We start from the raw sequence: 14,564 nt of genomic DNA on the forward strand, positions 1-14,564 counted from the left end.
ATCTCATGGCAATCAGGGGTGCTGTGGCCCTTCCTAATATCTGGGAGGCCAGATGGCTTTTTAGGTCAAAATGGAAACACACACACACAAAAGAGAGAAGGAGATTATGGGTGGGTGGTTTCTAGGGGGTGGGGCGGAGTGGGATCCATATGGAATTCAAAGGGAGGGCTGGGGACTGATGCTAGACACACCTCCTAAAAGATACCAACACTCTGCAGGATGGAGCCAGCATGCAAATCCCCATTCCTTCCTCAGTCCTAACTTTCTACGAAGGCCCTGGACTGTCCGGTACCCACCCTCCTCTCCTCTCCATCCTTCTCTTTTGATGCTTCTACACATACCCTCATTTTCTACCAGGCAGTCCCATTTTTCTCATGGGTCAAGTAGAGATAATTATACAACCTAGATCATAAGCTGAGCACTCAAAATCATGTCTGCACACAGGTCACTGTGTGGACTATTGCTCTTACATTCCTAGTCTTTTTCTTATTTAAAAAAATTAATGTTTATTTATTTTTGAGAGAAAGAGACACAGAGTATGAGTGGTGGGGCACAGAGAGAGAGAGACAGACAGACAGAATCTGAAGCAGGCTCCAGGCTCTGAGCTGTCAGCACAGAGCCCAACAGGGGACTTGAACTCACGGATGGTGAGATCATGACCTGAGCCAAAGTCAGACACTTAACCAACTGAGCCACCCAGGAGCCCCTAGGCTTTGTCTTTCTTAAAATGGACCTAACAGTGTCCATCTAGAGGGAGAGTTACAAGCATTAACTGCCATGGACATACGTGAGTTGGCACGCAGTATTAGTGAGTGTCCCTCTCTCCTACCCCAGCCCCCTTCTCTCTGCACTCACATCCACCTTGCGAGATACTCTCATGCAGAGATGAAGTGATTTGTTCAAGACCACACTGCAGTCCTGTTGAAGCCTGTCTCGCCTTCTGAGCTACCTTAGAAAACAAGGTGGGGATCTTTTTCTTGTCTCCCCTGCTCCATTCAGTGTGCTGGATGCAGGACTATTGCTGAATAAATCTTTGGACTGTTGCAGTGGCAAAGGTGATCATAAGGCCACTGCCTAGGCAGGTTCACCTGGGAGGAAGGAGTCTTGGGATCACATCTCGATTCTGTCACTGTTTTCCTACATGAACTTGAGCTATTCCTGCATCTTTCTAGGCTTTTGCTTTTCTTTCTATATAATGGGTACTGGCCTCGTTAGATCTCTAGGGTGCCTTCCTACTCTCGAAGCCTGGTCCATGCGTCCATGCTACAGGAAGAAGGTAGATTAAAGAGAGCCACCCATTCTCTGCTGCTCTCCCCATCGACAGGTGAAGTCCAATTCCCTCTCTATGAATCTACACTGACCTTAATGACCTGCCTGACAAACAGAATGGGGTAGAAATGATGTTCTGGGACTTCTGAGGCTGGGTGCTAAGAAGCCTTGAAGCTTCTGTCTCTGCTCTTGGAACACCTGATCCTGGGATGCTCCCTCTGCAGACCGAGCCTCTGTGGCCTGACGAGCCCTGCCCGATGGAAAGGCGATGGGCAGGCACTCTAGTTGACAGGCCCAGGGCAGAGATGAGGTCCAGCATGGCCAGGCTTGACTGTCTGCTATTCCGGCACCTTCTAAGTAAGTGAAGGGACCCTCATGGAAGAAATCCTCCAACTCTAGATGGCCCCCCTGTCACATATCAGAGACAAATAACCCAGCTGAACCCTTCCCATATTTCTGACAAAACGTGAGAAAAACATTGGGAAAATGGAGGTAAGCTGTGAATTGCCATTTCAAAAGGGGCTGAGAGAACAGATTTCGATCCCCAGATTTGTCTGAGGTTGAAGCCGTCAAGAGGATGCTTCCCCCGCTGGGAGAACCTGGGCAACACCAAGGAGGAGCCTGAGCAAAATGCTTCAGGGGCAGTAGCCACACAGGGATGGCCAGAGTGTCCTCCACACAATATTATGATAAAGTACCCATGATTTTCTTTGGTTTTGTCCTCTATCGTGATTAAAATTTCACCATGTTTGTACTGCCACACAGAATAAATGGAACCACAGCTTACTTTTCAAACTGGGCCTTGCCGACATCATTGCGTGTGTCAGATTTATACGATTTCTAATGGATAACAACGTTTTACCCTTCAGCACACCGAAGGGGAACGCAAGCCTCCCTCCCTTCTCTGATGCTTCATTCACTGTTACTTCCTCCATCTCTGATCAAGCGGCGAGGGTCTCCCCGGAAATAATTGAAAATCGAAATAACAAGATGATTCTTTACGTGGCATCTCCTGGATCACCCTCCATATTCTCGCCGACAATATTTTTATTCACCCTGCATTAGTTTCTTCTCGCCGCTGCAACAAATTACCACCAACCTGCTGGTTTAAAACAACACAAATGTACTATCTTGCAGTTCCACAGGCTGGAAGGCCAACAAAGTTCTCAGTTGGCTCAAATCACAGTATTGGCAGGGTGGCACGACTTTCTGGGGGCTGTAGGGGTGAATCCATTTCCTTGCCTTTCCCAGTTGTTAGAGACTTCTCCCGGGGTTGTAACTCCTTTCCTCCATCTTCAAAGGTGGCAATGTTACATCGCTCTGAACTTCTGTGCTGGCTCCCCCCTTCCACATTGAAGGACACTGTGATTACACTGGGCTCGCACTGATAATTCAGGACAATCTCCTTCTTTAAAAGTCAGCTTATTAGCAACCTTAATTCCGTACGTGAATTTAATCTCCACTTTAGTTATGAAAGGTAAAATATTCACAGGCTCCAGACATTAGGATGTAAATTTCCTTGTGGGGGCTATAATGCTGCCCACCATATACCAAGTGACCCTTCCCAATCTGGGCAACTATATACTTGAGGACCACAGTATCCCAGGAGAATTACCATAGAAGAACCAGAAAACGAAGCCAAATGTGTCCACTTTTTTTTTCATTTGGGGGTTCAGAAGTTGAGGTCTAGATAGAAGGTAAAATAAGATGATAATAATGACAGTAATGGGAAATCTGTGATATGTTAGAGCACTGGCTTCTCCACCCTCCACCTGCCCCCCACCCCAAAGAAGTAAGGATCACTTGAGCATGGGAAGACAGGAATGTTGGAAATGAAACAAGATGGTCTTGAAAATGGTAGAGAATGTCCTTCAAAGAGATCCTGCACTTCATATGCGCCAGGCTTGCCCATGAGGTGCTAAGGAGGATGACGAGCTATAGAAGATCAGGTGAATTTGAGGGACTGGAAAGCAAAGAGTGTTCCTGCCTCACTTGCCAGATAGCACCTGGGGGGATGGCAGCACAGTCAAGTGCTCTTCCTTGGCATGAGAGCAGCCAATGACAAGTGCCTTCATGGTTGGCCTAAATCAAGAGGTCTTCAGCTGGTTCCTCTCGACACTCATGCCCCCAGTGTGGTCAAGAGGAGTTGCTGTCCTCATGCCCTCAGCAGGGTGGTAAAGCTATCTGATGCACAAAGCCAGCTGGCCTCAAAGGACCTTGTGGTGGGGCTGGAGACAGCAAGGCAGAAGATGCCAGGATAAGCCACATGCCTATAAATCACATGGGAACAGGGCGGTGCTGGCACAATACCAGTGATGGACAAGGGCCAGACAAGACAGCAGGCACTAGAACTGTCAGGTAGTTGTCGAGTACAGAACCACCCCTCAGCCCCATGCATGGATGGACATCAGCCCCCTTTGAACTTGTACACTCAGGAAGAGGCAGGAGGCAGAGCACCTGAATTAAACTAGAATTAAGTTTCCACCACCAATGGATGGAGCAGAACAGAAATGAAATTCGGTTACAGAAACATTATAGAAAATTAAATAGGCTGTGCTCCTGAGCTTTCGTGGCCCCAAATATCATATCCACTGCATAAAAACATCAGCGATCCTGGTCTCATCATCTTGCACATAAGTGACATTTTGTGAATCCCTAATCATCTCCGGTTATATTCTTTGTCAGACAACCCACAAGTTCAAGAGCTACTGCTTCCTTCTGAAAGATGAAGGAACTGAGGCTAATGAGGTGAACGTAGATTCTAAAGCTCACGGATGACCAAGCCAGGGCTTAAGCCCAATTTGCTTAGCCCAGTCTTCCTTCCAAGCTTCTCCACTACTATCTCCACTGAGAATCACAGGAAAGCAAGCCAAAATGGTTGTGGCATGAAGAATAATACTTAAAACACATTCTTGGGCCTCTACCTGGCCACCTTGTGGTGATACCTTGGGAAGTCACTCTGCTTCCCGCATGGGCGGGGAACCCGCTGCCCAGGTTTGTTGTGAAGATGAGTTATTGGAGGCAGACATGTCTGGGGAACTCTAAAGTGCTCTAAAAATATAAGGTATTATTACTACTTTTTTTTTTTTTTTTTTTACCAAATTGAGTTTCTTAGAAGAGGAGCTGTAAGAAACAGTTTCTCTATGCAGAAATGCCAAAAAGAAATGAGGGAGATTTTCAAGTTCAGTGTAGAAGTGGGTGTCTCCCCATGTATTCTGAAGGCACAAAGAAGAGCGTGCCTTACCTCCATTGAGCCCTGGAGTTGCAGCTTTAACATTAGATCCTTAATCTAGAGAGGAAGGTCTTTGACAACCTCATTAAACTGTTGAATTTTCTCTTAACCTCCAGGGAAAGAATGTTCTTTCTCGCTCTCTTTTTATTTTTCCAGTTCACACTGATGAGAGAGGGAAAAGAGACAACTCTTACCTAGACACACACACGTGTGCATCCCTCTGCATTCTGACATTTCGTTCTTCTGGGACATCTATCTTCAAGGAGAGGGAGTTTAATTAGTTCGGGAAACGGAACTGATGAAAGAAGGAAATAGAGGCAGGCAACTCACGCCCTTCAGAAATATCAGCTTTCTGTTGTGGAGACAACACAGACGATCTGGGACATCCTTTTGATTTGCATGCCCACTGACTGGCTTTAAGACTAGGGCAATTCCTCCTCTCTCTCAGAGGGCCTCAGTTTTCTAATACGCAAAATGGAGGGTTGGTTTGCAATACTCTGAAGTAGACAGCCGCTGTCACCAACCCCCCTTTCTGTTGCCTGTACCCTACTTTTCCTTGAGAGTCTGTGCCCTTCCCCCAACTCACTACCATGTACTGTAGGTGCAGCTGGCACTTGGCCAAAGCCTCGGGTATGACTGGGTCAGGGATGAGCCCAGTGTTTCCCCTTGACCACAGCAATTGGTACAGTGATGGGCATGAGGATGAAGGTGGCCCAATGAGATGAGATCCTGTGACTAGAGCTGGAGGAACTAGGAAAGAGATGTTATTGTCCTACAGGACTTACTGAATGGGGACGCTCTCCAGTGAATGACATGGTTCGGAGGAAAGTAGAGTGAAGAGAAGACAGATCCCATGACATTGTTTAAACCCCTTAATCCTACTGTGCCTAGACTTCTGTTAGATCCAATACATTTACTCTTTTTGCCTAAACTAGTTCTGAGTTTCTATCACTTATAATCCCAAGAATTATAATAAAAAAATCTCTAATTGCCCATCCACTTCTGAAGATCTGCTGATCTTTGAGTCTAAAATGTAGTTTAATTGCATTGTCTCAATCTCTAGAAGCTTCTTCTTTGTATTGGGCTCCCAGCCACTGTCTATTTCCCTAGCTGTGGTGCAGGAACATTAAGAGTGGAATGTGGATTCTATTTCCTGTGGTCTCTAGTCCAAAGCAGGAATTCACATCCCTGGCCCCGTTCCTCCCTCCATCCCTTCTTTTTTTCATCCTTATTTACACAGACAGTTGGGGTGTTAAGTTGAATCGACAGATTCCTGGGTTCTCTCTCAGTTCACTGGGCAGGATAACCTTGAAAAAAGGCAGTTTGTGCTATAAATGATTACAGAGGATATAGAAGATGTAACAGGTGCATGACAACAGTGATGATCCTTAGAACAGAGTGGTCACTTTGCCAAGATGGGGAAGGAAAAGAAGACAAATCTGGAAAGAGATCTACTTGTTTGCTACACTGGCTGGGTGGTTGGGGGAAGGACCTTAGGCAAAAGGATGGCGGGAGCAAAGGCTCGGAGTCATTAAATAGGCAAGTATGTTCAGACAATTACATCGAATTCATTCCACTGGCCTTAGTGTAAAATGAAGCAAAAGGTTGGAGAGGTTGGAAAGGGCCAAATCAAGAAAGCACCGAACGCCAGGTAAAGAAGCTCAGCTTGTAGGGTGACGTTTCTCAAATGGGCTTCCGTGACACCACTGCCTCCCCATACATACAACACTCATTAAATTGTTACAATTTTACACTCCTGGGCCCTAACCCCTCTATCGAATCAAAATTACTGGTGTGGGACCCTGAAACCTGCATTTTAAGGATTTTTTAAATTAATTTTTAAAACATTTATTTTGAGCGGGGAGGTGGGGGAGAGAGAGAGGGGAGAGAGAATCCCATGCTCGATGTGGGGCTCGATCTCACAAACTGTGTGATCATGACCTGAGCCGAAACCAAGAGTCTGAGGTTTAACTGACTGAGCCACCAGGTGCTCCTGGAACCTGCATTTTAAACAAGCCCCCCCTAGGTCATTCCTATGAAACAAACCAGCCAGTCTGGGAGCCTCTTCTGTAGGCAACAAAGATCCTCACATACCTTTTTCTGTGTCCTTCTCCCATGCCAGATACTAGAGTTCTATGCAACCAAGTCTGCCATCCTTCTCCATGCCTTTGCTTTGGCCATCCCCACTCTTTTCTTTGTTAAGTTTATTTATTTATTTTGAGAGAGAGAGAGAAAGAAAGAGAGAGCTTGGGAGGGGCAGAGAGAGAGAGAGAGAGAGAGAGAGAGAAAATCCCAAGCAGGCTTCTCACTGTCAGCCCAGGGCTGCACGTGGGGTTTGAACCCATGAACCATGAGATCATAACCTGAACTGAAACCAGATTCAGATGCTTAACCAACTGAGCCACCCAGGCACCCTGCCCACTCTTTTCCTAATGGAAGGTGACTCATCTTTTGAAGCCAGTTCACCACTAACTTCCCCACTTTCTAATCTTAACTTTAAAATCTCAGCTGACACGTTTTCTTCTAGACATCTCATTGACATGGACCCACTGTGTTCACAGAGATAAGACATAGCCTATCTCACTCCCAAATGGACAGTAACCTACCTGAGGCCAGGAGCTCTTAAGGACATATTGCATATTGGGCCCTAAAGTGCTGCTATTTCATTCTTCCAACACTTCCACAAGGTAGGTTTAATTACCCATTTTACAGATGAGGAAACCAAGGAAGCCTGATGTGCCAAAGAGGACATAGAGGTAGGAGCTATGAGTAGTGTGATTCTCCTTCACAAGCCACCCCCCCCTCACAGGAAGGGGCCTCCAGAGAGCAGTCTTAGCACCTGGGCCAGAACCATGTTCATGGGCCAAGGGCACTTACCACACATCCTGAGGAGTCCACCTGGCGGTCAGACACGCACTTGAAGTTTCGAGTACAGCCCCCATTGTTCCGAGAGCAGTCACGAACCGGCCCAAAGGAGGACAGCAGGTCGTTGATGGTTTCGAAGTATGTGGACAGCATCGCTTCCTCCCTTGGAGACAAAGGGGATGGTTAAACCCCAGAGACACGTGTATCATTAGATTAAAAAAAATTAAATATGCATTCATCACATTTAAGATCGTCATTCACAATATTTGTAACCAAGAAAATGATACCAATCCATATTTGAGAAAAAACTAATAAGAAAAAAAAATTAACAGGTATGCCATCATATGACACAATGTTTGTCTACTTGCGATCAAGGGGAATATATTTGGGACGCTGCATTCTTTATTCCATCAATCCCCATAATTTGGGAAGGCAGGCATGAGATTTCCATCTTATGAATAAGCGGACTAGGGCTCAGAAAGTTGAATGTCCTGCTGAAGTCCACCCAGCTTGTAACGTGGCAGAATTGAAGTTTGTGCCAAGTTCCAGCTGAGTCCAAAGATCAAGCTCCTCCCACTATACAACTCTTAACTTACATTACATATGTTTCTACAGGTTCCAGACCTCCCCATAGCAACTCTGCAAAACGGGTGTCTTCCTAATATTCCTCCTTTTGATATAAATTGAAATTATACAAGGTATCAGACTTACCCCAAATTACCAGCCAATAAATACCAGGGCCAAGGCACAAACACAGGACTGTTTGACTCTAGAACCCCAGAACTGTGCTCTTCATGCTACCGCATAAAAGTGACACCATAGAACAGCTGTTGGAAAGGTCACGGGATTCTAGGCAAATGCATCATTCCTCCCAAATGAGGTTCCCAAGGGAAAACACTGGACTAGGTACCATAATTTGTGGATCTGCCAAAATTTTATTAGAGGATATACACAGACAGAAGTTTCTGGATGCTATTTTCTGGCAAAAGAGCCCCAAATAAGGATATCCTAGCACTGGAGCATCTGTGATGCCCACAGGTGCATGAGATACTAAAGGGACACCATGGACAGTGTGAAGAAGTACGCATTATCCCATGAGGTAAGGCTCAAGGAATCCAGAAATGTGAAGGAAGGGAGATGCTCGTGGACCATCCTTCATCCTTCTACCACTGTTTTCCTCCATAGGCCTGGAGTTCTAGGTTTTGGTGTCCTAGCTTATTTTCTGTCTCCGCTATGATCCCTTTTTGTGCCATCTTCCGTACTGACTGCCAGAGAACTTGATAAATTCTAGCTGTAAATTAGAAACCTCATTGATTAATAATAGTTCTCCATTACTTACAGAAGAAAATCTAAATTAGTTTCCTTGGCATTCAAGGTCCTTCATAATTTGGTTCTGCCTACCTGTCCAGCTCCATTTACCCTGTCCTCATATTCTCTATTGGTGAGCCACAGGTCTCATTCCCTAAACACATAATCTTAGGTTAGGTTCTCTGAAAACAGACTCTGAAACAGTTGCATACAGCAGGTTTACCAAGGATCCCTCTGACATACTCTTAGAAAAGTAAGCAAGACAGGACTGGACAAGGGAGAGGCTGACCTGCCATGTGGTTAATGTACGTAGATCTAAAGCTTCACCTTGTCCTTAGGGGAGCTCTGGAGCTAGGTGGTCCTTTAAGGATTTCCTGATTAGAGGCAAGGGACCAGCCCTCTGCAACACCCTGTTGGCCAGTCACTGGCCAAAGGCTGTCATCTGGTATCCTTGTGCAAGGCAGAGGGCAATGACCAGTGAGGAACACAGCTGTGTGGGTCATGAGCCACGGTTCGGGGGATGGGCAGATCAGCCCTGAAGAAGGGATCTGAGTATAGTATGCACCTTCACCTCTCTGAATCTTTAATCATGCTCTTGGGTCTAGGATGCTCATCTCTAACTTTTCTCCTTGACAAAATCCTAAGAATCCTCCAAAACACTTCAAATCCATCCACCCATCCATCCATTCATGTATTGCATGTGCTTACTGAGTGCTTACTACATAGCAGGCACTATTCTAGGTACTGCGGATGCATAAGTGACACATGACAGAGGCCTTCCCTCCATAGAGCTTGCTATGACCTCCTTTGGGAAACCCTCTCTATTTCGCCCAACCAGAATTAATTTCTTTTCCCTCTGAGTACATTGTTTAAATCTATTATCTCATTGATCTTAATCATTGGCTCTATGGTTTCCCAGAGAGACCTTAAGCTTTTTGAGCAAATGGCTCAAGAGTAACTCATCCCTCTCTGGCCCTCAGCACAAGGCCTGGCAAAAAAACCTGTGATAAGCAAATGTTTTTCAGATAAGACAAAGAAAACATTGGAAGGCTTGGATGCAGATTCCACCTATCATTGGTTTCACCAAGGGTCTCTCCAACAGGACACTCCCCTGTCCATCCCCAAGTCTCGGATCCCCTCCCAAGTCTTTCATGACCAAGTCTTTAGTATAGGGGCAACAGAGAAGATGGCAGGAGAGCTGCCAGACTATCCCTCACTTCCCAACTTTACACAGAATGAGGTCAGGATGGCAGGTGAATGGGGGAGGAGAATGAACCGCTCCTGAACTGAGGCTCTTGATAGACTTGCCATTTGGGAATCATGGAAAGAGCTGAGGATCCTGCGAAGACATTAAGGCTATTAAAATATGAATAACCTTAGAGGAAGAAGAAGTGAGAAGTAAAAAGAGGGGATAAAGACAGAGGGAGAGACAGGCTGAGAAAGTGTGAGACCACATAAAAAGATACACATGTAGAACATTGCTAGAAAGAAAGAACTGGATGGATGGACAGGATGGATGGATGGATGGATGGAAGGAAAGAGAGGCAGGAAAGAGGGAGGGAGGAAGGAAGGAAGGAAGGAAGGAAGGAAGGAAGGAAGGAAGGACAGACAGAGAGACAGAGACACCCAGAGGAGTGTCATATAGAGAGACTAAAAAAGAGGAAGATGAAGGCAGAGAAAGTATGTGAAAAGAGAGACAGAAATGAAGAGCTAGATTAGGGAGAAACGGGAGTAAGAAACACCAAGATTTTAAAGGAGAAAACATTGAGGTAAACAAAACAGGGACACTGTGTATGCAGCAGGGGGGGGAGGGGAAGGGACGGGGAGGGGTGCAGGAGATGGGCACTGGGACCTGGAAGGAGACAGGCTCAGAAAGAGAATGGAAGAAGAAAAAGACCCTGTGTAAATGGAAGAGAACACACACAGGGACCCAGAGAGCAGTCAGAGAATGACAAAGAAAAACAAAGGAGAAAAGAGAAAAACAAGCAAAAAATGTCACCTTGCAGTGGAACCTGGAGACAGCTCAGGCTGTACAAATAAGGAGGCTGTTAGCTTTTGAAAGGATTGATTCTGCATAAACATCAGTTACATGAGGAGAACATTATTTAAAACACAAAGACCTGACACTGGGGCTGTTACTGAGTCTAGCAGCGATTGTGTCAGGCTACAGAAATGAAGAATCATCCTGCACAAGTGAGAGAAGTAGCTCCAGGCAGACTCTGACATTTTCTTAACTCCAGACTTAATCCCTCATCCCAGCTGCTGAGTCCGGGATTTGGGGTCTGTGGGAGCTTAAAGCTGCCCCAGTAACCGAGCGCAAAGGATCAAGGGACTAGCGCTGCAGGTGGAGGTGGGCTGGGGTGACAGAGAGATCTGGGTGAGTCACAGCTTTGCCAGAAATTGCCATCAGCACTAACATCTTCATCATCTGTAACTTCCTGAACACCTGCTGTGCATGGAGGGCCATGCTAGGTTCCTTCACTGTGCCCTCTCCTTTGACTTTCACCGTTGTCCTATGACACACATTTTTACTCCTACCACGCAGCTGGAGAGACTAGGTCTTGGGGGGTCTCGTCACTAGCCCTTGTCCACGAGGTGGAGAGGCCGGGGTATGCACCCAAGTGTGCCTGATGTCAGGTCCTGAGCTTCCTCCCATGCCATAGTTGTGCTGGGCCAACTTGCTCTGGGCCCTTGGGATAAGTCAGAGCTCTCACAACAGGAAAGCCCATAGAAACCTGCGTCCAATCTCTGTGTCTTTGAGGAGGAAGAGCCAGAAGGGTAGAACGTATACAACCTCTGCATATTTCTCAGCACTGCCTCCTGGCCTGTGTACCTGCCACAGTAGCCTCTATCCGTCTTGGAATAAGACAGGGCAACGTGTGTACTCATTTCCTAGAGGTGCATAACCAGTACCATAAACCAGATGACTGGAAACAGCAGCAACTTACTCTCTCCGACTTCTGGAGGTTGGGAGTTCAAACTCAAGGTGTCAGCAGAGCTATGCTTCCTCTGTAGACCCTAGGGGAGAATCCTTCCTGGTCTCTTCAGAGCTTTCCATGTCTCCTGGCAACCCTTGGCATCTCTTGGCTTACAGCCACATCAGTCTAACCTCTGCTTCCACCCTCACATGGCCCTCTTCCTGCATCAGTGTCTTTTCCTCTTCTTACAGTGACACCCTCCATTGGATTCAGCACCTACCCAAATCCATTATGTCCTTATCTCAAGTATATTGGCAAAGACCTTATTTCCAAATGAGGTCATGTTCTGAGGATCCAGGTGGACATGAATTTGGGGGGGGGCATGACTCAACCCACTATTCACAGCTCACAGGAAAGCCCTCAGGCTTACACAGTAGGACAGAGCCAGGACTAGAACCCTCTACTCCTTGGCTCTTTCTCCAGTGCTCCTAACATCACATCAGCCCTTCCAGCTCCAGACTCTGCATGTTACACGATGGTATTTACAAGGCCTATAAAGTCTCAGAAAAAGAACCATGATGAAACCACTTCTCCCTCATTGGAGAGGAGAAAAGACCAACTTTCATTAAGTACCTAACATCCCAGGCAGAACAGGGGTCAGCAAGGTTTTTTTTTTATAGGAATCCATAATAAATACCTTTGGCTTTGTAAGCCTTACAGTCTCTGATCTAACTACTCAAAGCTGCTTTTGTAATGCACAAGCAACCACAGAAAATATGCAATGGCCATATGCAAAAGGCAATGAATTAGCATCGATATGCTTCACTAAAACTATATGCACAAAAAAAACCATGGCAGGCTGGATTGCTATATCCTTTTTGATTTTTTTTTTTTTTAATGGGAAAACACTCAGGTCAGGGTTGGAGTTAGGATTTGAAGCCAAATATGCCCAACTCCGGAACACGCATTCTTTCTCCTACATGAAGTTTCATCTGTGCCTCAGTATTCTCATCTGTAAAGTGGAAACAGTATGTTTCTAGCTTCCAACCACATAAGGTCGTTGTAAGAACACAATGACATGATATGCACAGAAGCCCAGTGCAAACTGATTCATAATGCATTCATTAAGAAATATCTGGGCACCCACTGTGGGTCAGGTGCTGAGCTGATCATTACTATGGCTCTCCTTTGGCCTCTCCATGCCTCTGTTCCTGCGCCTGCCAGGTCTGGACACTGTCCAAGTTGTTTCCAAGCTACTCTCCAGCTTACGCATCCCGATTCTTCCTGATACTACCGGTTTCAAAACTGAGTCAACCAGGGGAGCCCGGGGGGCTCCATCGGTTGAGCATCCAATTTCGGCTCAGGTCATGATCTCATGGCTCGTGAGTCCAAGCATCGGCATCGGGAGCTTGCTTCAGATCCTGTGTCTTCTTCTCTCTTTGGCCTTCCCCTGCTCATACTCTGTCTCTCTCTCTCTCAGCGTTAAATAAAACATCAAAAAAACTGAGTCAACCAGACACCCCCTCTCCCCCAGGCTGAGTGAGGCTGCCATCCCTGCACTGATTGCTCAAGTGCAAATGCATCACCTGGGCTCCATTCGGCTGAGTCAGCGGAGCCCCACACAGGGTGAGCATCAGGCAAGGCAGCTGGGAACAGATGCTGACGTGGCCTGCTGTTAATAAACACCTGGAGACGTCTGTGTCACTCACAGAGAGGTGTGAATGGATGACTCAGGGCCCAGACAGTGACAAGACCCCAGGGGGCAGACTGATCATTCTCTAATATCAACTGGCAGACTTGTTCCTGAGCATCTATAGAGGGAAGAACCTAAGACAGGCTTCTCAGCTCCAGAAGCATGAGCAGCAGTGTAGATGAGTGGATCTGCAGCAGCTTTGACTCCTGGCTTCACTCACTATGAGATGTTGGGCAAGTCCCTTACACGCTGAGTCTCTACTTTCTCATCTGAAAAATGGGCATATGAGCACGTAGGTGGCAGACTTGGCATGAGCAATAAACCAGACAATATATGCAAAATGTTCCCCACACAGAAAGTGCCCAAAGGCTGGTGGTAATTGGTACCCTCAAAGTTGCACTTGAGAGTGTAAGGAGTCCAATGCAGAAGGCAAGGAACGAGAACCACATATTGCCCGTTTACTCATTCAAGTTTTTCATGGATGCCGAATCTGTCCTGGGCCCTGCGCTGGTTCCTGGAGCACACGGCAATAGGTGTGACATAGCATATGCTAAGGAGGTAGAAAAACACACCACAAAAGTTAACCTAACAATATAACTGGGGCCACAGGTTCATAAAGAGGCCCCCTTCAGCCAGACCCTGGAAGTGTGGGTCAGACAAGGCTTTTTAGAGGAGGCAGTACTGAACCTGAAACATAAAGGATGAGCAGGAATTAGGCAAAGGAAGAAGATAAAAGTATTCCAGGCAGATGGAACAGAATAAGTTAAGGCCTAGAGGCAAGGAAACTTTAATCGAAGCAATGAAGCAGGAGGGTTGGGAGGAAGTAGGGTGTGGCAAATGATGGGCCAGGAGGCAGGCTAGGCAAGGTTCTGTGTGCCAGGCCCTGGCAATTCTGGACTTCGCCCTGGGACCTATGAGGTGGCCACCAAAGGGTTTCAGGCAGAGCCTACTTTTACTTAGACTAGTAACATAGGTTGGTATTTGATAAAAATCATTATGGCAAAAACAACAATAATAGTTAATGTTTACTGGGCATTCATAATATGCCCTAAAGTGTACCAAGCAATGATTGTGTCGACCTACTTAATCCTCATTAAAAAAACAAAAAAACAGGGGCGCCTGGGTGGCGCAGTCGGTTAAGCGTCCGACTTCGGCTCAGGTCACGATCTCGCGGTCCGTGAGTTCGAGCCCCACGTTGGGCTCTGGGCTGACGGCTCGGAGCCTGGAGCCTGTTTCTGATTCTGTGTCTCCCTCTCTCTCTGCCCCTCCCCCGTTCATG

At 46.5% G+C, this 14,564-nt stretch overlaps 1 protein-coding gene across 8 annotated transcripts in view; it reads right to left on the reverse strand.

Annotated features, from left to right (window-relative positions):
* The window catches only part of ASTN2 (astrotactin 2), an 882,958-nt gene that overhangs the window by 359,151 nt on the left and 509,243 nt on the right, over positions 1-14,564 (reverse strand). For all 8 annotated transcript variants that reach the window (XM_023242644.2, XM_023242646.2, XM_011288658.4 and 5 more), the window contains one exon: positions 7,379-7,529. In XM_023242644.2, the coding sequence (XP_023098412.2) occupies positions 7,379-7,529 (151 nt within the window). The remainder of the gene's footprint in view (positions 1-7,378; positions 7,530-14,564) is intronic.

This window comes from Felis catus, chromosome D4 (genome assembly GCF_018350175.1).
Source record: "Felis catus isolate Fca126 chromosome D4, F.catus_Fca126_mat1.0, whole genome shotgun sequence".
NCBI lineage: Eukaryota > Metazoa > Chordata > Mammalia > Carnivora > Felidae > Felis > Felis catus.